The following is a 26,634-nucleotide window of genomic DNA, read 5'->3' as shown; positions in this document are numbered from 1 at the left end:
TAGTAATATCATTTATTATTATAAATCATATCATGTTCCTTGTTGCCTAGAAGCATTTAGTAATACTTGCTGTATAGCAAAGACTCCTATCTCTGCCTGCACCCCCTCACCCCCACACCAGTCTTCTCTACCCTGATCTTATGCAGCCTTCATTTTCTGACCTACTCTTACTGGCCCATCTACTGTTATTTCTCAGAACCTGCCATGTAAATCCACTTAGTGTCTCCAGACTTTATACAAACGGTTTCTTCAGCCTAAAACACTGACTTCTTTTCGATAGCATTCTGTTTGGGTCTCTTATCATTATTCAGAAGTTCTCTCTTGCCACCTGAAGGGAATTCTATATTAATTTCTCCGCAGGGTATGGTTTAGATAAGAAGTGTCTTCCCCCAGGCTCATGTGCTGAAGGATTGGTGTTCTGCTGGTGGCACTATTGAGAAGTAATTTCATCAATGGGTTCATCGATCAATGAATTCATTCATCATTGATGAAGTTCAGAGCTAAATTGTCTATTGGGAGGTTGGATCTAGTTGGAGAAGGAGGTCACTGAGCTTGTGGCTTTGAAGGCTTGATACACACATACACTCTTGTGTTTACTTTGCTGTGTCTCTGTGTGTGAGTGTGTCTGTGTCTCCATAAACGTGTCTCATGGCACACATGTAGTGATGAAAAGAACTTGAGGCAGTCAGTTCTTTTCTTCCACCATGTAGGTACTGGGAATTGAACTCAGGTCTGGTTTGACAACATCATCTTTACATGCTGAATCATCTCACAAATTCTCTCTCTTTCTCTGTTTCTGCTTCTGTATGTCTCTCTGTGTCTCTTTCTCTGTTTCTGTATATTTATGTCTCTGTTTCTTCTTGTCTCTCTTTCTGCCTCTGTATATGTGCCTGTGTCTCTCTGTCTCTGTTTTTCTCTTTGTGTCTCTGTCTTGTCTCTGTTCGACTCCCCCTACCCAATGTGTGTGTGTGTGTGCTATGTGGTGACCAGTCTCTTAACTGACAGATGCATTGGCAGCAAGTATAAAATCCAGTGAAGAAAGCAAGGCAGGATAAGAAGAAAGGAATTCTGTAGGCTGGTAGCCTTGGGTAGCCTTGGGTAACTTGGGGGTACAGAAGATCTTTAGGACAGGCCCTGGAAAGCGTTGTCTAAGGGAGAAGAAGCTATGGAAACAGGAGGAAAAGAAAACTATAGGCCAAGTTTTTCTACTTGACAATACTTCTGTTCAGAAATAATCTATGTAAAGCACCTATAAAAGTGCCTGGCATGGTAAACATTACATAAGGATTTGCTCTTATTATTTTTAATATTATTGTCCCTGGAATTGTAGGTTCCAGAGGAGTCAGCTGACACAGTCTATTCAACTGGCAGCAGATTGTAGAATCTCTGACTTCTTAAGTCAACAAGAGAGCTGTTGGGGATGGTCAGGACCCTCCATTTCTGAAGCTGGGGCCAGTAACCAATGGCAACCGATTACTGGAGGCACTGAGCCTCTTCACTGCAGCTTTGTCACAGCTGTCTCATCAGAACCTATGTCAGACCTTGCCACAAGCCTCGGGGCAGTGTCTGAGGCTCCACAGACAGGCAGGGAGAAGTTGCTTCCCATTCTTGTGAGAGCAGCGAGGGAATGGGTTAACTTTGACGGGTGGATTTCAAAGACTGTTTCTAAAAATGGCTGCTAATGACTTTTTCTCGACACCAACCACTCCTCCTCCGGTTTCATCAAGCAGCAGCTGTGTTGCTATTTGCTGTCCCTGTGACCTCAAATGGTTTTACCAGTCAAAACAAATAACTATGGGTTGGAAGAGATCAAAAATAAAATGAAAGAGATAAGACAGGAGAGTCTGACATAAGGACTCAGCTTTCTGTCAGGAGTTTGTGGATGATCTTTAAGGTCATATTACTGTAAAGAAAAATAGAAGTCTAGAAAGCAGGTGCATTTGGGAACATTCTGTGCATCAGAATGGACAGAGGAGTGGCAGCAAGAGCTGGGTCAGCAGGTGCTTCAGTTTGAAGTACATGGCAATGATTAGTATTTTTATGGAGAAAGAGAGAGTCTGGAAATAACTTCTCAATATGTCAACAAAGCCTTGGTTCAAGGCAATATTTTAGGATGGCAAGCAAAATGATAGGTTTTTTTGTTTGTTTGTTTTTGTTTTACTTTTAGTTTTTGTTTTTAAGGAGAGTGTATGAGTTTGATTCCCAGCACTCATATAAAAATTTCAGGCACATGAATGCACACCTGTATTTCCAGTGCTAGGGAGGGAAAGACATGAGTACTCTTGGCCTTCCTGTCCATTTGGTCTACCTGAATTAATGAACTCAGTGAGAGATCATGCCTCAAAAAATCAGGTGTAGTGTAACTGAAGAAGCCCAGTGTCCTTTGGCACACACACACACACACACACACACACACACATCTCCTCATGCATGTACATATATGTACACACACACACTGATTAAAGGAGAGAGAGAGAGACAACTATAACTTGTGTCCCCTTCCTCTGCTCACCCTCTAGGAAATATGAATGTTGATTCATCTATCTCTAGAACCTTATCTGTAAAATAATGTACAAGGATAAAATAGCGTCTTCCAAAACACAAAGTACTGGGTAAGATGACCTCTCATTCTGTTCAGAAAATGCTCACCCTAAATTCTCTTAGAGGGAAATGCTCACTTAACACACACATACACACATACACGCACACGAACACACATACAAGTTTATTACCCACAGTAGAGCATACATAGACTCTCCTAGAATGGAGCAATTTCAAACCACTCTATCCAGTTTGAATGTTAGCAAGTCAAGTTGGGCCAGCCAGGCCGTATTTGTCTGAGTTTGAGGCAATATTTTGACTTTTATGTCTCTAAACTGTCATCATAAACATTCTCTTATCTGTTGTCTAACTGTTATAATCTTCTGAGACTGGCACCATTATGGCAATGATAAAATAGAGATGTATCTAAATTTGGACTTTCAAATATGAAGTAGTTTTAAAAATGCTGCTTATCATGTGCCAAAACATTGGGACCAAAGTTCTGAGACTGGTATTGGCAACACCATCTTTAACACCAGACTCAGTTTCCAGAAAATCTATTTGGATGATACTCAAATTTCTACTTCTACAGACATTTTTATCTAAGGTTCTTTTGGACAAATGGCTAGTTTATAGTGATGCAGACAAAGGCTCCAGGAAGTTCAAAGAAATTATCAATGAATGATCTCACCTAGCCTGCCCCTCCCCTGACTCACTCCTCTTCCAGCAAATCTGCCGTTTCCATGAGAATGGGTTTGATGCTTGGGCTTTCCACTCTCCTTCTTGATTAGATGCTCTACATAGGCAGGGACTAGGTCTTGAATCTTTCCATGTCTGTGGTACACAGAGAGCTTGCACTATGTTAGAAATGTTAGAGATGTGGACTGAGAATTAATTGAAGGCTTACAATGCACTTTAGGTATATTGTTTCATTTAATTATTAGAAGAACCTATCAAGAAAGCATGTTTTATTGCCATTCCCATCACAGATGGGTAAATAGGCTCAAAAATAGATTTCCAAAGACCTTGAACCTAGTAAACGGCAGGGCTGGAATTAGAATTGTAGTAGTTCATTTTTAGTTGCTATTCCTAAGTACCTGAGGCTGGATTTTATTTTGGTTCCAACATCTAGGGGTCATATATGGTGATGGGTTTCTTAAAATTGGTTCAAGGTAACACAAACTATCTAATCCTGGGAACTCTACCACGATGGCTGTATATAATCCTAATCACCTCCCAATGTCCCTATCTCAGAATACCATACAGAGTATGGTAAGTATCTACTCTACACGTATCTTATAATGAGAATTAAAATTCATCATATGAATCCTCGAGGTACTAAACCATATTGGAAAACACAGGATATTCTGATCCCAAGTTCCCTAGATTTTAGGCTATAATGTTCTGTTGCTCAATGCCTGGTTCTAGGCAATGGTTCTTGGTGGGCCAAACACAGCTGATTCTAGCTGACTATTTTCCTTCACCAACAAGGTCCAAACACCAACCAGTTACAGCAGGTCTAAGTTTGTCTTTGTATTAGTTCTTAGATAAGGACAAATACAAATAATCTCATCATAAGGATGGTATTTCTTAAATGAAGTACACCTAGTACCCAACTTCAGAGCAGAAAATGTTTTCTAGAGACATGTTTTCTCTCTCAAGATGTATATGGCTAGAATAAAGATTGTTGTTAGATTTAAAAATTCTTCAAGTTCCATGGACAGGTCTAAAAATAATTTATATTGTCAGATCAAGTTTTTTATTTTTCAGAAAAGCTGAAAGAGAACAGTGGCTGTATTGTCTTCTCCCTAGTTGTTTCTGATCTGTTAAGGTGGAAGGGATGTGATGCTGTTTATTGAGTGTATGCTATGACTGGCTATGCATGTCTAAGAAAAAGTTTTGAATATAAATACAACACAAATTCTGGAGACCAGCACATAAATGGTATGTGGACACTGAAACAAAATTAGAGAAGAGCCAGTGTTACCTACATGTCAAAAGAATGCAGAGGACTGACAAATGGCTTTCGTGTGGCACTAAACAAAGTGTGGCAGAGGAGATGCTGAGTTCTGAAGTGCACTGAAGATTTTGGTAAGTGACCTGATATAAATGATACTTCCATTTCTGTGCAACACAAAGGCAATGAAAATAAACAAGCAAGAGAATAGATGTGAAGGCCATATCCAAGTGCTGGAGACCTTAACTCCATTTGCCAAATTAGAGATTTGGTAATTGTGATGGTTTGGATGTGAAACGTCCCCCCTGGGCTCATATATTTGAACAGGTGACCTCCAGCTGGTGGTGTTTGGGAAAACTGGCATGTTTAAGAGGTGGGGCCTCAGTAGAGGAAGAAGGTCAGAGTAGGTAAGCCTTGTGATCTTCATAGCCAGGCTTCACTTCCTGTTCTCTCCTGGTTCCTGAATATGAAAGCAATGTGACTAGCTGCCTCCTGATACATTTGATGTCCTTTCCTTGCCTGATGGACTACCTTCCTTTGAACTGTATGATAAAACAAAGCCTTCTTCCATTGAGAAAGGCCACTGACAAAATAATGTTGCACACTTCTCTTCAAATAAGGCCCAGTGCGGGCTACTCAATTCCTGTCCATTCCATCACAGCAGCAATGGGTGGCCAGCCTCTTATGGTTTCACTTATACCTCCTCCTCACCATCGCCTTCACCTGCCAGCTCTGAACGTCTATTCATCAGCCCCAAACCACAGTCAGGAGAGCACATCTCTTCATGCTCTGTATAGATGCCTTTCTCATTACACTTACCCAGCAGGCTGAAACTGTCTACAGGTCTTCCCTGGTCTTCATCTGCACCTGTCTTACACTGTAAGCTACTCACAGGCAGAAGAAAAGCCGAATTGGCCACACCTTAAGTATCCATTGATTCAGGTGAAATAGGGACTCATAAAATGGCTATTGATGAATTGAATATGTAAACAATGAGTTTGGGTAGAATTACACACATTTAAAGAGTGACTTCTAGACCAACTTGGGGATTCCCCTGTTTGAGCCAAGTAAGTAGAAGTCAAGGGCCACATAAGAGAACAGGAACATATTAGTTATTAGCATGGGAAGACACGCTCATCGAGCTGCATATAGTAAGTCTCAAGTAAGAAAGATCTTGTAAAATGGAAGTCTACTGCACACAAGTATGCAGGTGTGGACCCTAAAATTAGATAGCCTAGTTTCAAGTGCCACTGTGCCATACTGAACAGAGAGAGCATGGGGCAGTTAGTTACCTATTTGCTGACTTTTTTCCTCATCTATAATATAATGTTTACCTCAAACGGTTGAGATACTGCAACAAGTGATTTAATACCTACTCTGTAAACTGCTTTCAAGAATTCTGGATACAATGTATCTCCTGAAAGTGTTAGCTGTTGTAATTACTGTCTGAATTGTTTCCATAACAATACTAAAGACAAATTGGCGGAATAGGCACCTGAGCTGGACTCCTCAATGCTTTTCTTAAAACCACAGGAGAGGGGACAGGGACAATGAACTAAGTTGGAGTTTCCCTACAGTGCATGCCTGGTGGTTTCAGCCTAGGAAGTCACTCAACAGCCCCATATCTCTGAAGAGATGTTAATTTGGGTGAATGAGAAGGGCATCCTTCTGTTTTGCAGGAGGAATCAACAGAGCCTACTTTCTCCATAATTCTACGCTGTAGCAAATGTGTTTCAAGAAAAATAGTGTGGATGCTCTGCTATTTCACAACCAAAGAAAAACACCAGTGAGACCAAAAAAAATATAATAATCTTTAGTTGCCAACCATTTAGTTATACACTTGGCTGGCCTCTAGTTTCCAGTCATTGTAAAAGTAAACACAGCTTTGATTTTTCTCTTATTCAAGTCCCTCAAAAGCTGATGATCTTTCTATCAAAATCCCCTCTCTCAGATTACTGGGTATATTTCCCTCTATTCTGTGTCCTTTTGGTAAGAACTGTGTTTTAACCAGGCTGCCTGGCAACCCTTTGGGTGCAGAATGAATGCGTGCTTTTAACCGCTGACCTCAGCACCTCCAGTTGTGGACTTTCATCACGCAAGCATAGAGCATCTTTTGTGCTCTGCCTCAGAAACGCAGTCGAACACCACCCCAAAGGACTTCCAAATGTACTCTCTCCACATCAAAGTGAAGGGATTGTAAGTGAGCTGTAATCTGTGTCTGCAAACAAAAGTGCTCACATTAGCATCCTGCAATGGCCAACATATCAAAAGGCTACTTTCCCACCCTCTCTGTGAGACTGGCATTTAGAAAACAGAGAGCAGATTTTAAAAAAGGAATCTTTGGTAGAGGTGGCAAAATGCAAAGTCAAATAAAACCAATAAAGTCATAAACCTCAGAGTCTACAAAGTCCAAGGGCAACCAAGAGAAACTGAAGTAGAGAAACCAGAGATGGGCTTGAAAATACGTCCAAAGAAACTTTATGTCGAGCCAAGCCTTAGAACATTCTAAGATGCCAGTTGGCCCAGGTCAGAGCCAGACAGCACATATTTCTCAAAAGGATTTGTCATTCATGCAGTTGCTTATGTAAGCTACATATTGTTGTTAACAACGATTTTTAAAGCTGGCAGTAGAAGATAGTTAATTGTAAAAGCTTGAAGTGAAATGACTGCTGAAAGATTTCCCCTCATACATTACAGATGCATCAACTTCAAAAAGTTGATCTAGTTATTGAGTTATTTACTCAATAACCTTGTCTCATTAGAAATCATTACCTAAAGTTGAAAAGATACTGGAATGCTAAGGAATTCTGCAAGGAGAAAATAAAGTTCCCAATATACCTCTCTTACAAAGCAGGCATTTTCAGATATTGACATCCAAACCATTTTTCAGACTTGTATTTTTTAAAAATAGTAACAGTCAAGGCTGTAGAGTTGACCTTAGCATTGTGCATTTCACCTTAGGCATTCACTGGCTATGGATTCTGAAGTTTTCATAAAGAACACACAAATACTCATTTAGCACATGGTCTGTGTTCTCTAGAGAATGAGTCACCTATTTATAGCCACGTGCTTATGAGAAAACACTTTGCAAATTAACTTCAGGTTCCAGGAACAGTAAATCTCCTTCCAGAGCTTCTGGCACCTGTCCCAAACGTTCCCTTTTCAGGTACTTGGAAGTGAAGCAGTTCCTGCTATGGCATCCTTGAGTCCCAATGCTCTACTCTTGATGCCTTAGAGCCATGGTTCTAATGCTGTGGTCCTTAAATACAGTTCCTCATATTGTGGTGACCCCAACCATAAAATTATTTCGTTGCTACTTCAGAACTGTAATTTTGCTACTGTTATGAATGCAAATATGAAGGATATCTGATATGTAACCCACAAGTTGAAAACCGCTGCCTCAGGATTCCCGTTTCTGCTCTGAATCCCTCTGCCTCCCTGACTGTTAGAGCAGGAAGAGAAGCCCTATGGCATCAAAAGTGGAGGATGGGGGCTCAAGGACACTGGAATTACTGCCTGAAGCTGGACCTCGTGACTCTGATCCATGCCCTAGATATACAATGTGAGACTTACACTTACCCCACTGGGTATGTCAGTATCCAATGTGAGACTTATGCTCACCCCACTGGGTATGTCAGTATCCAATGTGAGACTTACGCTCACCCCACTGGGTATGTCAGTACTGGTGATGTGGATCTTAGGGGAGCAGATGCACTGAAGAAGCACTTTTGGTAAAAAAGAGATGTGAAGAAAAATGAAGAATTTAGGGAACCCCGCAGAGGTCACTCGGAATGCTTCACATAGTTTGTAGCCATCTTGGCAGGAAATATACTCTGAATTTCTAAAATGAGACACTCGTGTCTTTTCCTTGGATGATCAGAGACTATGGAGACAATGGATTCCAAGGAATTGGAATTTTCTAAGATTCATTCTGAGGACGGAGAAAGTTGAGGTCCTGGTGCCAGATAGAAGGGAAGCTTGTCTCCTAACAAGAGATTTATTCAGGGCTGACCGTTTTCAGAGTAGACAAAGGACCAGGAGACAGTAATGTGTTCATGATAAGCCAATAATAGAGAGGACCATGACTTGACCTGTGCTGCTGAGATACACTCTTGCTCTCTCTCTAAACCCAAATCTTATGCTAGTATCTGGAGCATGAATACTAGGGTACCACTGGATCTATTTATTTGTTCCTCTTCCCAATGCAGTCATACTGAATAAATATCCCTCCTCTGATTCTCACAATTACTTGCATCTCTAATTGGCCTACTGCATACAGATAGCTAAACTATCTTGTCATGCTACCAGTGAGCAGGCATGGACTCTAACAACTCTGATGACAACTTGACTTGATTCCTTCACTCATTCTGCCTGTTAACTGTGGGCTGCATAGCTGAGGTATGTCAGCCAAGAATCCTTGACTACATGGAACCTAAATTAGACATTGGAAGGCTGGATCTATAGCTCAACGGTAGAATGTTTGCCTAGCTTAAAGAGCTAGCTCTGATGAGATATGTGAGAATAGAGTTGGTGTTAGTGAAGATGTAGAGAAACAGACTTTAAAGGTAGAGGAAAAATTGACAGAGTAAAAGAATGAAAGGTTCAGATAAACATTTTCTGACAGTTTCCCCAAATACCTCTTCTTTAATGGAGAATTTTTAGCTGAAAACATTGGTGCCCAACCAGAGGAATTAACCCCCAACCCCCAAAATTCTGTTACAGCTAAATGTGCATATTACTAAATTCTGGTCAAGTGGGTTTGAATAGAAGTGATATTTAGGTTTTCTAAACCTTGCTCTTAAAGGCAATGTTTCCTCTTGCCCATGGATTCTGTGGAATTAAAGGTATAGCAGGAGTCACCATTTTGGACCATCAAATATAAAAGGCACAATGACTACTACTGAGTAACAAGATCAAGCCTCATTCCAACTCACAAATGCCCACTCAGACTTGTTTATCAGATTTGTAATTCTATCTTGTTTAAGCCTGTGTATTTGGCAGTTTTTGTCAGATTGGCCTGACCTAGCATAATTAACACAAGTTTTTTTTAGCTGTCCTAAGCACAGAGACATAATATTTCTCAGCTGTTTTTACCACATGGCAATATCAGGTCCGTGAAGACAGGCCAGTATTCAATAAGGAAAGACTGAGTTTCCACCTGTTTTTGTTCATTTCGTCTTGAAATATTCAAAAAGCATTTGCGTTTCTACTCCCTGCATCAGTGTGCCAGAGACTCAGGTCTGGAGTAAACTGCATATGGAATTCATGTTTTGTCAGTAATCCATTGTTTCTCTTCCAATCAATAAGCCTGGTTTTCTATCACATCTGACGCTAAGGTCTCAGGAAAACATATTACTCACATTACTGATAAACTTCCACTTCTCCAAACAACCCAGCCACCATCTCCTGAGTGGTGGATAAGGAGGCACTGCCCTCATTCAAGGAGAGAAAGGAAGCTGCCACTAAGAAAAGACAGGTGCCCCCAAAACAAATTGTATCTGTGCAGGAGTCTGAATGTGGAGGCGAGTTCATTGAGATTTGTGTGTGCCCAGAATCTCAGGCCCTGAGGGTTGGTCACTTTCATATAGTCATGGACTGAAATATGCCAGGTTTGCACACGAGAGAGGCTATTTCTGCTCTGTTTTGAAGTATTTCAGGGGCCACTGCATGGAATATGCTATTCAATCATCAGTGGTTTCAACATCTATTTCATTAATTACTTCCCTAGATATAAGGCACAGAAGATAAAAAACTGCATATTGTGTAAAAAATAAATCACTGCTGGTGTTAGGTCAAAGAGAGAGGCTGGTGCATGCTGGGAAACAACACAAACTTTGCTGAAAGACTGAAAATCTTGGACTATTGGGATCAAGTAGTAGGTATGTTGCTTCTACAAAAGGCCATAGTCAATGAGAATGTAGTCAATGTGAGCACTGGGTTGGTAAGTTAGCATGTTAATGTTAATGTGGTTGAGGGGAAAGGACCATGACTCAAGACAACTCAAGAGCGAATAGTTATTGAATGTCAAATCAGGCAGAGAGAAGTTCATGTGATAAGTCAGTCTCTGTCCTCAAGTTGACGAAGATCCATTGTGGAAAAGAAACTAGTCAGCCACTGTAGTAGTTTGCCAAAAGGAAACAGGGAAAAACCAAATGCCAAGAGGCTCACATTTAGATTGAGGAGTAGATCAGGAGCACCTTTCCATCAGCCACAGAGAAGCTAATGAGACCATCACAGATAGCATGCCCGGGATATGGCGGAGCTTGATCCAGAAGGCAGTGATCACACAATAGCAGTAGTAGGCCCACTCAATAAGAAGCCCATCCTCTGTCACACAACCCCACTTCTCCTTCATCCTCCAGTTTCAATGTTATGCCTTTTCCAGACCTGCCCCAGAGGGAACACACAGTACAATGGATGCAGAGACAGACCTGAATGTTAGACCCCCAAGAGCTTCTCTGCAATACTGTGGTCTAGGCACAGGTACCAGAACTTCATTCTTTCAGTCTTTGCTCACAAAGACCTTGCATTCTAGAAAATGACTACTCACAGACCTGCCCACTAACCACAGCACCAAAGACCATTCAAAGCTGCCCCCCTCCTTTTTTTCCTCTCTGGTAACCTTGTTGTTCTGTTTAACCTCATCACAATTGTCCCATCTAGCTGAGAGAAATCTGGAAGCCTTCTCTGGAAACACCAAATGCTGAGGGCCATCAGATGGAAGAGAAGGGCATGTGAGCAGCTCCTTGAAAGATGACTTTTTTTTTTTTTAATTGCAGAAGAGAGATGCAACTGGATCTCAATAGCATCCCAGATAATCTTCCTTACCTCTGACCAGTGTCAGGCATCTTTAAAGATGTATGGGATTATGAAAATCTCAGGCCACATACATTAATGAATAAACTCCCATTTTTGTTACTTGGGAAGACATATCACTCGAACAATTTATATAGGGGGACAAGAATTGTTTCAGGGAACCAAAACCCAGGACTAAAAAATGTTATTTTTGTAACTACTTATAAAGTAATAACTACCAATTGGTAATGTGCCCATACATCTAAGGCAATTGTTAAAATAATTGAAACCTAGAGTTGTAATATATTTCTTGGCTCACCAGAATCCACCTCTCTTCCCTTTTATGACATTGACAGGTTTATTGTGGGGAACAGTGTCTCTTCTATTCTAAGATGATTGGTGTGGATGAACCTACCTTAAGCTGTATCTTCAATTCTGGGTGGAGGCTCCAGGCTCCAGTTGGCTTAAGTTACTGGCTATTGGCTTGGGAATGGGACGAGACCCTCTACAGAGTCTGAGGTGGCCTACTCAGACTTCACATAAAGGATACTGCTGAAGCTGCCATCACCAGGCCAGGAAAGAGACCAGGACAAGACTGCACCATTAAGGAGTCACTTCCACTTCTTCATCAAGCCTCACCTGCAGCTCTTCCTCTAGATATGGTTTCGGTAAAGGTATTGTTTGTTTGTTTGTTTGCTGAAAGTTGTTCTCACCTTCTAGCAATTCAAGCAGACGTAAATACCTTAAATGCTTTGGGAAGGAGCAGTGTACCGGGAACTCAAGGTCTCTTTGGAGAGCAGGGGTCAGTGTGACAAGTGACGACCAAGCATAAAACGTTTTCCTTAGTTCCTATGAACGCTGTAGGAAACATACATAGCACCGCACAGTTGGCCTCACCCTTTAAAATCGCATTTTCCATAGAGGTTGCCTCATTGGAATTTCACTGTCCTGAGTCAGAGAAACTATTAACATCTTTGAAAACTTCGTGCGTGAGGAGTATTCACATTTCATTTGCAGTAACTGCTTAGCAAGCACTTATGATAGCTTAAAATATTAATTCAAATCCAGTGGTTTTGAAATTTTTTTACAGTAATCAAATGAGGTAGGAATGGTGGACGACCATTCACTCATATCATTAGACTGAAGAACGTTGAGCCTGCTAGTTAAACATGAGAAACTGGGGGGGTTGGGAGACTGGCTTTAGTCTTGGCTTCCGGTTTCCATTCTCCACAATCCTCTGAACCAAAGATACAAACTTGACTGCCGTAAGAAGGAGGTTAATACGCAGGTATCTGCAGTGGGCTGAACACGGCCAAAGCATTAGAAATCTGCATTTGTCACCTTGGCCAAGCCCCCTTTATTCCGCATTCTCTTACAGGACTGGTTTAAATTCAGATCTTTAATTCTCCTTCCAGTAGTAAAAGTTCTTTAATTCTAGACTTTTCTATCTTCCGGATTCATGTTTTCCCAGATATTCATCACAACCTTAGCTAACACTTAGTATCTCATTGGTGCCTGAGTCAGTGCTAAGAATTCTGCCTCCGTTTTCCTGTTTTTCCTTTTAAACCTTGCAATATTCCTAAGAAATCTCTAACAGATACTTTTAATTCATGGAGGTCAAATGAATTGTCCTCAAGATTTGTTGGAAATCTGACTCTAGGTCAGAGGTTACCATGGGAAACACTCACTGGGTCTGTATTGTTTTTGCTGAGGAAATTAAGGTCAGTAAAACTGATCACCTCTCTCCATGTCAATAGGGGGACGAAAAGGCCAAAGCAAACAGAGCAATATCCACTAGACAAAACCAGAAGGGCCCTGGAAGGACGCCATAGGCTTCGTCCCAAGCCCAGAGGGCGGGGCGTCCTTCCCGGCTAACCACAGGATCCAACTTCCTACCCGGACCATTACCTTGTTGAGATGGGGGTTCCTGGTGACATCGTATCCGCGCTTCTTCAGGGGTACGAGGCGAGGCGGGCCAGACTTGGAGTGGCAGCCCTGGGCGGGCGCGGAGGGTGCCTGGCGCCGAAGACTGCCGCAGGCTATGCGAGGCAAGGAGGTCAGCCGGGAGCCAGTGCCCAGCGCGGCGCCCATCGTCCTGGCACAGACCTGGAACCAGGGCGAGACCAAGGTCAGGGGTGCCCTCTAGCTAAGCCAAGTCCTGCGCGCCAGCAGAGCGCGGAACCTGAGCGGGACACGTATTCTCTGAGAGGCTGGGGGTGCCCGATGGATTCAAGGCGCTAGCCTCCGCCCTTGTCCGAGGCCACCTGCTCCTTGCTTGGTTGCGATGCTTATTCCGCAGCCAGCAAAGCGAAAGCAAGCCCGGAAAGCAGATCCTGTGCGGGTGACAGCCCGTGCCTCCCTACCCCCATACGGGAGAATATTCTTTGGGGGGTCCCCGCACCCTCAATACAAGTTGTTGGCCTTGGTTTGTCCTTCTTCCGCTTACCTGCCTAACTGAAAAAGCTGAAGTCTATGCAATTCCACTGCGGGCAGGTGGGGCAAGATGCTATTGTCCCCTGTCACTCTCTGGTCGAAGGTAGCACCGCACAGCACAGGCAGCGCTAGCTCGTGGGACTGATGCGTTCAGTAAAAACAGTCTCCAAACCTTTCCTCCCGCGGGACCAGACTTCCCTCTAGGATACGCATGGGGGCTCTTCATAACAAGACAAGACGAAGCTCAGTTTCCTCCCACATCAGGGCTTTTGTGGTTTTTTTTACCCTGGTACCCTCTATCCAGAGGACTGAAAGGTACTTAGGGGAGAGCACTTGAGGATCAACATGCCTCTACCTATTGCGGAAGGCATTGAGCAAGGATGCTGTCCAGCATAGTAACCATTGGCTACATGTAGCTGTAATACTCTAAATAAAATACTGAGGAAATTCAATGCCCCATTGTAGGGGAATGCCAGGGCTGGAAGGCAGGAGTGGGTGGGTGGGGGAGCACCCTCATAGAGGCAGGGAAAAGGGGGATGGGATAGGGGGTTTCCGGAGGGGAGATCTGGAAAGAAGATAACATTTGAAGTGGAAATAAAGAAAATATCCAACAAAAGGAAAATAAATTTAAAAAGACATAAACTCCAAATAAATAAAATAAAATCCATTTCCCCAGTCACAGTAAGAAATTTTTTTAACTGGTTGAGAGGATGTATGAATGTACATAGGTACAGAACATTTCCAGCTTTGCAGAATGTTCTCTTTGGTTTATCTGGGTCCCTCACTTCCTAAGTAGGTTTCTAGCAACACCATGGAACCAGCCATAGATATTAGGGTCACAACCTGATGTCTACCTATCCCTGAATTTAAATGTGTAGTTCCTTCACTCAGTGTTCAAGAGATTCCTTCTAAAGGGAATACATTGCATTGTGTATGGGATAACATCCAAGTCGTCAGGAGGCCTTGGTTAACCACAGCCTGGTTCCTGCCAACTTCCCATGCTCATCCTACGTCATGGTGTGCTGTCCTTGAGGTCTCCTCTCACTTGCTTCTCTCCATTTCTCCACCTTACTCAGTTCCCCACCTCCATCTCAGGCTTTTGCATCTGCTAATGCTTTTGCATAGAATGACATGCTCCAATCTTCCAAACAACTGCCACATCTCATCTCTGAGGTTACCTCTAATATGTCAGCTTGGAGGCCATCATTCTAGTTACTCCGTTCAGTGCTGACCATCACCAGGGGATACATAGAAAAAGGGTTCTCCCCTACATATAAATGAACAAGTCAGTTATTAGCTCACTGCCCTTGTGATTTATTGTCTGCCTTCCCCTTACAATATAGGCTACACTGGGCTAGGGTCTTTGCCTGCAAATCCATTTGTCATCAGGGCCTGACCTGTCTTTGTATAATAAAAAAATTTAGCTGTTTGGTGAGTGAAGGTTAGTGGCTTTTCTGATCATCAGGGGTATGAGCTCTCAGAATGGCTGCCAGACAGATAGTGTGGTTCTCTCAGACTCGTTTTCAAACTGCATCCTATTCTTAGGTCCTGACTGTGAGGCTGGCATGATGTTGCTGTCAGGGTCCTCCTGACTGGGCTCAGGATTCCATCTCCTCAGGAGTGATGGGAATGAATGCCTTCTTCTGAAGCTTCTCTCTTCAGTTCTCAGCTGGAATGATCTATATTCAACTGTTCTGGGTAAAGGAATGTCGGTTTTCTTCAATAGAGTAATATTTGGTATATGGGTCATACTCCAGGGCAGGTCTCATGCCCAGGAGAAGTTGGCCAGTTGGCCAACACAGACTGAATTCCATGAGGTTTGTTTGTTTTGAGACAGAGGGCAAAACATAAAGTTGGATGTGTAGAAAGGAGGGTTAGGATCTGGGAACAATTTGGGGAGCAAGATGAATATGATCAATTGTATTATATGAAATTCCCAAAGAACAAATAAAAAGCTTGTTAAAAAAGATTGAAACAACCATTTAAAAATCCTTGCACCTTCAGTATCTGGGTCAATGCCTGGTTAGCACAGAGAATACATCCAGCTTGTTGAATTTGCTTTGGGAATCTGTCAAGAAAGGCCTCTCTCCCCCTTCTGTATGTTTAAATACCATCTTCTCCACAAAGTCTTTCAAAATCAGTGGCTTATCTTCCTCCTTCATGATGCCCAAATGCCCCCAAGTGTATCTACTACATCATTAAGCCAGTCTTTCTTGCAAGGGCTTTATTTACATGCCTGTCTTTTGAGAACCTCTGAGAGACTCACAAAGGCAAACAGTTTTGGCTTTTGATGGACTGGATTCCACTAGTGAATAGTTCAATTGACCTTGAACATTTTAAGTGACCTTTACAATCTCGCCATCTTTGTGATAAAACTACGATCCTATTGTTATTTCTAGTATATATATTTTTTGGTGGATCTATTTGCTTATTTAAAGCACTCTATAATGCATTGGAATGATGCCAAGCACACTTAACTGCTCCACTTGAGAATTAGAAATTGTAAGATAGTTCCATAGAAACTGTGCTTCTAATTTCTCTCATTTCCTAGGCTGTGCAGATGTAGGATTCACTTTCCTTGAGCTGGCTGGCAGCAGTAAGTTGTTTCCCAAATGTACAGCCACGAAGATAAACAACTGGTGCTTGGCAGTGCACTGGCTGTTAAGCTCTCTGGGTATAGAGAACATACTTTCAACTCATAATGTTTCTAACTCAAAATGGACTTACAGGTTGTAAGCCAATTGTAAGTCAGAGCACCTGTAGTCACTCATTTAATCTTATAATAGTCTTACAATTATTCCTCTACAGAGCTATTTTTCTGAGCTCTGGCTTATGACTGGAACTTGCATCTTACAAACTAATTCTTTGACAGTAGGTTTCCCAATAATTTGTGTTAGGGTGGCAATAGAGGGAGACTGAAGGCTGGAAAGGACAGGTTTCCTTTACTCTGTTTTTTAAAAAAAGTATTTAATATTTAGTATTTCTTATTGGATATTTTCTTTATTTACATTTCAAATATTACCTCCTTTCCTGATCCCCCGAAACCTGTCCCATCCCCCTCTCCCTGCTTCTATGAGGGTGTTCTCCCATCCACCCACCCACTCCTGCCTCTCTGCCCTCAAATTCCCCAACCCCCGGGCATTGAGCCTTCACAGGAGCAAGGGCCTCTCCTTCCATTGATGCCTGACAAGGCCATCTTCTGCTACATATGCAGCTGGAGCCATGGGTCCCTCTATATGTACTCCTTGGTTGGTGATTTAGTCCCTGGGAGCTCTGGGGGGTGGGGTCTGGTTGGTTGATATTGTTGTTCTTCCTATGGGGTTGCAAACCCCTTCAGATCCTTCAGTCCTTTCTCTAACTCCTCCATTGGGGACTCCATTGGGGACCCCATGCTCAGTCCAACGGTTGACTGCAAGCATCCGCTTCTGTATTTGTCAGGCTCTGGCAGAGCCTCTCAGGAGACAGCTATATCAGGCTTCTGTCAGCATGCACTTCTTGGCATCCACAATGTTGTCTGGGTTTGGTGACTGTATGTGGGATGGATCCCCAGGTGGGGCAGTCTCTGGACAGCCTTTCCTTCAGTCTCTGCTCCACACTTTGCCTTTGTATTTGCTCCAGGGAGTATTTTGTTCCCCCTTCTAAGAAGGACTGAAGCACCCACAGTTTGGTCTTTCTTCTTCTTGAGTTTCATGTGGTATGTGAATTGTATGTTGGGTATTCCGAGCTTTTGGGCTAATATTCACATATCAGTGAGTGTATACCATGTGTGTTCTTTTATGATTGGGTTACCTCACTCAGGATGATACTTTCTTTCTTTTATTGGATATTTTATTTATTTACATTTTAGATGCTCTCCCCTTTCCGAATTTTGCCTCCCTAGAAACCCCCTATTCCATGCCCCCTCTTCCTTTTTGCTTTTATATCATTTTAATTACATGCAAGTATTAAGGTCAGTTCTAGGTTGAGGAGCTAGCAATACAATAGATGCAAAATAGTCAAGGAACAAGCAAGACAATAAACACAAATAGTCAAAGAACAAGCAAAGCAATAAACAAAATTCCATGAACACTCCCATGATCACTGTTTCTAAGGGTTTATCAGGGTGACCAAAATATCTGAGCCAACTTCCCTGTGCGAGCCCAAAGTCATTTTCATGTCTGAAGCCTACTTCCTTGTTTTAGCCTAAGATTTAGATTCCTATCTGAAATTACCTCTTTGTTCTAGCCTAAAGTCAGATTTCTGCCTGAAGCCCAATTCCTTGTTCTTGGCCAATGTCATATTCCTGCCAAGTAGCCCATTTCCTTGTCCTTGGCCCAAGGCAGATTCTTGCCGAACAGCCCCAAAAGCTCTCTGCATCTCCCCCTTTTTAATTTCATAAACAATACTGATCCTGTCTTAGGTCATTCTGCCAAGAATGCCTTTCTTACCTGTCGTGGAATGTGTATTATCAAAAGCAATGCACTTCTGTCTTAGGTTGGAAAGGCACTGTACATAATCTTATTCATCTTTGGTTTGCCAGCCTGTTAATTTAATAACTCTGTTCTGGGGGGTCCATTTTCAGTTTCAAGCCATGTACTTTGGCTGCCAACATGTTGATGTTGTTAAAGACAAGCTTTAACCCTATAGGCAGGAATAAAAGTATTCCCATGACAAAAAGGGCTAGCATGATCAAACTATGTATGCCATTCTTAAAGATCGACTAAAATAGAAATACTGACCTCAGGCCATAGGAAATTTTATCAGCTGTATCTGGTGCATCAACACTCAGCAGTGTAGCATTCTTTAAATTTATAAGCTCACTATGCAAAGTTAAAACATCAATAGACGTGTTAGAATTATGCCAAATACACTGCAAGAGTTTTTAAACTTTTTCCTAATTATAATGACTACCACTGTAAATTTTAGAACTGACATGAATCCAGTGGTATTTGGCATAACACTAGAGATGGCTCCTTACTCTTAAACTCTGAACCTCCTTCCAACAATTTGAATAGGATAAAGAGCATTAATCTATTGTTCCAAATGCCTATCTAAATCTTCTTATATATTCAACACATTAGTAACATTTTTTTTGCTAAATGATTAAAAGTAGCTGTCTTAACTTCTTGTGTCAAAGCAATTGCAGAAGCAGTGGTGCTAGCAATTAATGTAATTAAAGCTGTTATACCAGCAATAATCAAGCCCACTACACTCTTGTTTCTGCTTAAAGCCTGACTCACTTCTTCTAGTACTTACAAGACTTTTTTTCAGAATGCCAAGGTTCTGTGATACTTAGGGCAATAAAACAAAAGCTGATTGATAGACCTCTGTAACAGATGTGCTGGGTTTCAACATACTAACACAATTAGAAAGTGTACAATCAATGCAACTTACATTAAATACTGCAGAAGAAACAAAAGATTTTCTCAAAGGATTAGCTCCTGGTTTTGTTGATACTTTGTATAGTTCTTTTTATTTCTACTTGGTTAATTTTAGCCCTGAGTTTGATTATTTCCTGCCATCTACTCCTCTTGTGTGTATTGGCTTTTATTTTATTTTATTTTTTTTTGTTCTAGAGCTTTCAGGTGTGCTGTCAAGGTGCTAGTGTATGCTCTCTCCAGTTTCTTCTTGGAGGCACTTACAGCTATGGGTTTTCCTCTTAGCACTGCTTTCATTGTTTCCCATAAGTTCTGGTATGATGTGCCTTCATTTTCATTAAATTCTATAGTCTTTTATTTATTTCTTCCTTGACCAAGTTATCATTGAGTAGAGTGTTGTTCAGCTTCCATGTGTATGTGGGCTTTCTGTTGTTTTTGTTGTTATTAAAGACCAGCCTTAGTCCGTGGTGATCTGATAGGATGCATGGGATTATTTCAATCTTCTTGTATCTGTTGAGGCCTGTTTTGTAACCAATTATATGATCAGTTTTGGAGAAGATACCATGAGGTGCTGAGAAGAAGGTATATTCTTTTGTTTTAGGATGAAATGTTCTAAAATATCTGTTAAATCTATTTGGTTCATAACTTCTGTTAGTTTCACTATGCTTCTGTTTAGTTTTTGTTTTCATGATCTGTCCATTGCTGAGATTTGGGTGTTGAAGTTTCCTACTACTACTGTGTGAGGTGCAGTGTATGTTTTAAACTTTAGTAAAGTTTCTTTTATGAATGTGGGTGCCTTTGCATTGGGAGCATAGATGTTCAAAATTGAGACTTCATCTTGGTAGATTTTTTTTTCCTTTGACAAGTATGAAGTGTCCTTCCTTGTTTTTGTTTTTTTGATAACTTTTTGTTGAAAGTCAATTTTATTCGATATTAGAATGGCTACTCCAGCTTGTTTCTTGGGACCATTTGCTTGGAAAATTGTTTTCCAGCTCTTTACTCTGAGGTAGTGTCTTTCTTTTTCACTGAGGTGCATTTCCTGTATGCAGCAAAATTCTGGGTCCTGTTTATGTATCCAGTCTGGTAGTCTATGTCTTTTTTGGGGGGGGGGGGGAGTTGAGTCTATTGATGTTAAGAGATATTAAGGAAAAGTGATTGTTGCTTCCTGTTATTTTTTGTTGTTAGAGGTGGAATTATCTTTGTGAAGCTATCTTCTTTTGGGTCTGTTGAAAGAAGGTTACATTTTTGCTTTTACTAGGTTGTAATTTCCTTCCTTGTGTTGTTGTTTTCCATCTATTATCCTTTGTAGGGCTGAATTTGAGGAAAGATATTATATAAATTTGGTTTTGTCATGGAATACCTTGGTTTCTTCATCTATGATAATTGAGAGTTTTGATGGATATAGCAGCCTGAGCTGGCATTTGTGTTCTCTTAGGGTCTGTATGACATCTGTACAGCATCTTCTGACTTTCATAGTCTTTGGTGAGAAGTCTGGTATAATTTTGATAGGTTTGCCTTTCCCTTACTGCTTTTAATATCTTTCTTTGTTTTGTCTATTTGGTGTTTTGATTATTATGTGACAGGAGGAATTTCTTTTCTGGTCTAGTCTCTTTGAAGTTCTGTGGGCTTCTTGTATGTTCCTGGGCATCTTTTTCTTTGGATTGGGGAAGTTTTCTTCTATAATTTTGTTGAAGATATTTACTGGTCCTTTAAGTTGGGATTCTTCGCTCTCTTCTATACCTATTATCCTTAAGTTTGGTCTTCTCATTGTGTCCTGGATTTCCTGGATGTTTTGGGTTAGGAGCTTGTGTTTTGCATTTTCTTTGACTGTTGTATCAATGTTTTCTATGGTATCTTCTACACCAGAAATTCTCTCTTCTATCTCTTGTATTCTGTTGGTGATGCTTGCATCTATGACTCCTGATCTCTTTCCTAGGTTTTCTATCTCCAGGGTTGTCTCTGTTTGTGATTTTATTGTTTCTACTTCCATTTTTAGATCCTGGATGGTTTTGTTCAATTCCTTCACCTGCTTGGTTGTGTTTTTCTGTAATTCTTTAAGGAATTTTTGTGTTTCCTCCTTAAGGGCTTCTACCTGTTTACCTGTGTTCTCTTGTAATTTTTAAAAGGGAGTTATTTATGTCTTTCTTAAAGTCATCTATCCTCATGAGAAGTGAATTTAGATTAGAATCTTGCTTTTCCAGTGTGATCCTGTATCCAGGACTTGCTTTGGTGGAAGAACTGGGTTCTGATGATGCCAAATAACATTGTTTTCTGTTGCTTATGTTCTTATGCTTGCCTCTTGCCATTTAGTTATCTCTAGTGTTACCTGCCCTTGCTGCCTCTGACTGGAGCCTGTCCCTCCTGTGATCCTGGTTGTGTGAGAACTCCTCAGAGTCCAGGTGTCACCGGGATCCTGAGATTCTGGGATTCTATAATTCTGAGATCCCGAGTGTGTCCAAGCTCCTGGGAGTCAAGCTGCCTCTGGGATGATGAAATCCTTGTGTGACCAAGCTCCTGAGACCCTGTGATTTTGGGTGTGTTAGAGCACCTGAGAGTCGAGCTTCTTCTGGGTGTTGTGGGACTGGGTATGGAGGTAGCACCCAAGGTGTGCTCAGGGCACCGGCTCTGACCAGAAGGCAGGCTCTCTCTCTCTCTCTTTCTCTCTCTCTCTCTCTCTCTCTCTCTCTCTCTCTCTCTCTCTCTGTCTCTCTCTCTCTAATTAATTAGTCCCTTTCAGCTCCAAGCCCAGCCATAGCCCATTGACTAGCATCAGCCATTGGGCCCAGAGTGCAGCCTTCTTCCTTACCACATGTAACCTCATCAAGCTCTTGCATGCTCTCCTTGCTCAAGTCCAGTCTTTTGTGGTTCCAGCAGCACCTTTCTGGCTCCACTTTAAGCTTTTTCTGTGGCTACTAGTGGCTCCCCAGCCTTCCCACCTTCCCATTTGACTCCCTACCACCCGTATAGCCCCCGTTCTTTACATCAATTTTTTAGTGTTGAGAGAGTTTGTTTTGTTCTGTTCCCAACTTAGTCTAGCCTGATGGAAATTGATATTACCCTCAATTTTCAAACCAGGAAACAAATCAGAGAAGTTACTTTGCCTGAGTGGATCCCAGATCCATAGTGTTTCCAGGACAACAAAGACTTAGATCTGTGAAGTCCTTCACCAGGCCTGATGTGTGGTGAGCCACAAACAGCCAGGACTCGTCTGATATCCAGTTACCTCATCATTGCTTTGTCAGCCCTATATCCTGCACAAACCCTCACACATGGTTGTATAACAACCAGAAACGGGAAGCTCAGAGTCTCTGGTTCTTTCCTTTTCAATTCCTTTGCATGTTTCCAGGGAAACTGATTCTCCCTCTCTTCTTATCTTTCTCCCACGTCTCTGCCATCTCCCTCCCTGTTCACCATAACTTGGTTTCTTGACTTCAGTGTTTCATTTATTCAATGAGAAGAAACAGCTGTTAGATGGTCTGAAAAGCAATAAAAAGTTACGCATTTTTGTAATAGAAAAAATATGTTCTTAATTATACTACATTACACTCTCTTATTCTACTTCACTGTCTTAGCCACAATAGCCAACTTTAAGACGAAAAGAATATACTTTTAACTATTCACATTTTTTAATAGAAGGGCATTCAGAACAGTTATCCCTGTATTGTTATCGCAAAAACACTTTGCAATTTTTGTTTATAAATTCGGCCTTTCTAAGTAGTTTTCATAGCAAGTATAATTGCTTCCAGCTAGAAGAACAGGATACAATGCCTTTCTCACCAGGCTCCCTGCTCCACTCTCATTTAGGTCTGCAGTTAGATCTCAGCAGGCCTGCTTGGAGTCCAAGCCCTGCCTGTGGGATGGCCTTTCTTTTCGTGGCTTGTTTAAGCTTAAGCATTTTATAGGACATTTCATATATGGTTGTACTTCTACTCTGCAATATGAGTTCTGACATGGTGTCTTTGGTCTGAATGATGGGTGGAAAAAAAAAAACAAACCAGTAACCAAGGCTTTCGGTGTGTGTGGATTTCCCAGAGGTTGTTTCAGGGGGTGGGAGTGGCAATCTATTTTCTGCACCTCTTGAAATACTCTATTCACGTACTCCCTCCTCTGACAGCCATTGCCATTTCTCCATTATGTTCAGGGCCCTCCACCTCCTCTTCCCTCACACAAAAGTTAGACAAAAAGGCAACTGTTGGGGCAAGGCAGGCTTCAGAAACAGAACCCACAGCAGCAGCTGCTGAGCCACACAGCTAAGGAGAACAAATCCATGCTTCTGTTTGTTTGGAGGTCACAACATCAACCCAGTAGTGCAAGGCGACAGCTCTTTGTCCACGATGTGATTTGCCCATCTGGCCCATTCAGCATCCCGTGGACCAGCTGACCCTGGCCACTGGCTGCTTCCCTGGCTCCTTCACTGAATTTGTTAAGCTGTAATGAGCATATCTCCTGTTTCCTAGTTGACCTTGCAATAGTCCCCATACACTTCCACAAAGGAGGGGCAAAGAAGAGGTTTCCCCTGCTGACAGTCTCTTTTAGTGGGACAAAACTCATTTCAATCTGGAGTTTCCAATGGAGAGGTTTTGGGTTATTTCCTTTTTAAGTGTTTTTAAAAGTGTGTTTTCTCTCTATGTAATTGGTGAGATTAAGACAGGCTATTGTTTCTAGAGAATCTGGGCTCTGTTAGGCATTTTTTTTTTAATCACCTCAATTAGTTTTTGTGTTTCCTTCTCACAAGGTTTAGCCACTCGACCCTCCTCTCAGCTGGTAGTCAGCTTCAAATCCCTTTGCCTGATCCACCAAGCCTTCTCCCAAAGAGATGTAATTTGTTCCTTTTGTGGATTCACAGCCCCTGAATTTAAGTTGTGCAGGGTGTTATTTACACAGAGAGCTGCATTCATGGAGCTGTGAGTCCTAATGTGGATTTTGACTAAGCCAGAGTTTCTCCCTCCAAGACTACCAATTGCCAGGTCACAGGCTTCTTATCAGGAGTATTTGGTACTTGTAAGAACAGGTGGATTTCCTTTTCCTTAGCTTTGAGCTAGGCCTCAAATCTGAAAGAGTGGCTTACAAAGGTGAAAGTGAAAGCAACCAGCCCTATAGAAATGCTGTGGACTTAAGAGGGATTGTTTAGCGTTGGCGCATCATAAATAGCTGTAGATTTTATTTTCTTTGTTTATATTTTTTATTTATTTACTCTTTATTTTTAAATTATTTTTATTAGTAACTTTTTAAAATGTTAATCAAAGGCTTTATAAATTTGGTAATGCTCAATAACAAGATGCCCATATAATCAGAAGTGTAACCTAATACCCAACCTAGATATACCAACTACCTTTGACTGCGGAGACACATGAATATCCACCTCCATGTTCACCCCCCCCCCAATTCTCTCTCTTCTCCTAGTTCCTCCTCTCCTCCTCCTCCTCTTCTCCTTACTCTTCCTCTTCCTTTCCTTATTCCTCCCACCTTAGCTCCCCCTACATATCACCCTTCCTGTTAAAGTTAAAAAAAAAACCCTTTCTCTCAAAATACAATTAGAGCATAACTATACCAATTTGTATCAGTAAGGAACAAGATACAACTAATACCCAGTCCATCATTTTGTTGACTAAACAGAACCTCTGTCATCTCTCCTAACTAGAAGACTTAGTTCTGAACCTGGCTTTTTTCTTGGCTTAAGAATGAATGTCAGCTGAAAATCATCCTCTCAAATCTTTTCTCTCAAAGTAAATAGCTGGGATTGGCTATGAGACTATAACTCTTCAACTCCATCAGAAATTCAGAATGACTGAATTAACTGAAATTATAAGAAGCACAAAGCATAGCTTCTAAAACTTAGCCAATTTATAGAGACTGCTGAACACCTGGACAGTCCCTATACCACAAAATGTTGGAAGATCCGATCTTCAGCCTTCTGGCCCAGGATCATCTGACAGACCTAGTAATGCAGAATTATTAAGGGCTGATTACTCTGTCTTGGCAGATATAATCAGTCCACTATTCTGCAAGTGTGTCCTTTTCTGGACAGTAATTTGTCTGTAGATGAAAAGAGGCAATTCTTGCCTAGTGGCTGTCTCACCACAACTGAAGTAACTCCAAAGGTGCTCAATTTCTTCTTAGAATCCAAGACAGGAAGCTGTCAGGAGCAGACAGGTCTCTAATCAAAATGAACATTAATACAAAAATGTTTGTAATGTCAATTCTGTGGATTTCTGATGTTTTGAAAACCAACTATCCATGTAAGGCAATCTGGAGTATTGTCTGTTAACTCTCTCAGCTATTTCTAAAAAAAATATAGAAAACACCCTAACAATAAACTCAGAGCCATGAATTTGCTGTAGGCCCTCAACTCACAGGCTAATCATCTCAAATCAGTTAAAAAATTTAAAGGACTGGATCTAAGCCTTGTATTCCTAAATGTGTTATATAGGCACAATGCCTATGAGAGTAACAATATTAATCTCACTTTTATATCAATAAGAAACTCGTACCAATGAAAACCTTAAATTTGAAACCAAAGTAGATTTTGTACCATTTAAGAAATTATAACTTCATCTTAATAACAATTATACATATTTCTACCAGAAGGTTATGGCTATGCAATAAGTCCTAGCTATCCCTCCCTGTTCTAATAAAACCAGTACTTTTCCCTAGAAAGACAGCGCAATATTAACCACTTCAGTCCCCAAGCCCAGGAAATAGGGGTGCCGACTCTTCATTAACTTCTTCAAGCTGATTATGGGCATTGAGATATTAGAAGAGGGGCAGGGAGAAGAGTAAATTGATAAGCCTCTGATGTCTGTGTCTTCACTGCATCCAGCTGAAATTCCAGGGCATCAGAGGTTCAAGCAGTACTGCTCTGCTTGCTTGATGAATAGATACACCAAGGCTATGTATTCTGCAATATACAATTCTCAAAACAAATTTAAGTATCAAGATAATTTTTTGTTTGAATTCTGGAATCTAGTCTTCTGATGGCCTAGCTCTGTCATGTCTAATCCATATAATTCTGGGAGTTTCTATGAGGGTGTGCTCCCACCATCCTCACATTCCCACCTCCCTGCTCTCAAATTCCCCAACACTAGGGAATCCAAACTTTCAAGCACCAAAGCCCTCCACTTCCACTGATGCTTGACAAGGCCACCCTCAACTACCTGTACAGGTGGAGCCATGAGTCCCTCCCTTTGTGTTCTCAGGCTAGAGGTTTAAGAATGGCTACTCCAGCTTGTTTCTTAGGACCCTTTACTCCAGCTTGTTTTTTAGGACCCTTTGCTTGAAAACATTGTTTTCCAGCCTTTTACTCTAAGGTAGAGTTTGTCTTTGTCACTGAGGTGGGTTTCCTGTATGCAGCAAAATGCTGGGTCCCGTTTACATATCCAGCTGTTAGCCTGTGTCTTTTTATTAGGGAACTGAGTCCATTGATGTTAAGGGATATTAAGAAACAGTGATTGTTGCTTCCTGTTATTTTTGTTATTAGAGACGAAATTATCTTTGTGTGGCTATCTTCTTTTGGATTTGTTGGAAGAGGATTACTTTCTTGCTCTTTCTAGG

The 26,634-nt window shown here is 41.4% G+C and overlaps 1 protein-coding gene across 1 annotated transcript in view; it reads right to left on the bottom strand.

Moving 5' to 3' along the window:
• Me3 (malic enzyme 3) overlaps positions 1-13,384 on the bottom strand; it is a 183,759-nt gene extending 170,375 nt beyond the window's left edge. Inside the window, exon 1 of the mRNA XM_034485082.3 lies at positions 13,202-13,384. Coding sequence (XP_034340973.1) covers positions 13,202-13,384 — 183 coding nt within the window. The remainder of the gene's footprint in view (positions 1-13,201) is intronic.
• Positions 13,385-26,634: the final 13,250 nt, after the last annotated feature.

This window comes from Arvicanthis niloticus, chromosome 1 (assembly GCF_011762505.2).
Source record: "Arvicanthis niloticus isolate mArvNil1 chromosome 1, mArvNil1.pat.X, whole genome shotgun sequence".
NCBI classification, from domain to species: domain Eukaryota; kingdom Metazoa; phylum Chordata; class Mammalia; order Rodentia; family Muridae; genus Arvicanthis; species Arvicanthis niloticus.
The sequence above is the reverse complement of the archived record's forward strand: the minus strand, read 5'-3'. Positions and strand labels throughout refer to the sequence as shown.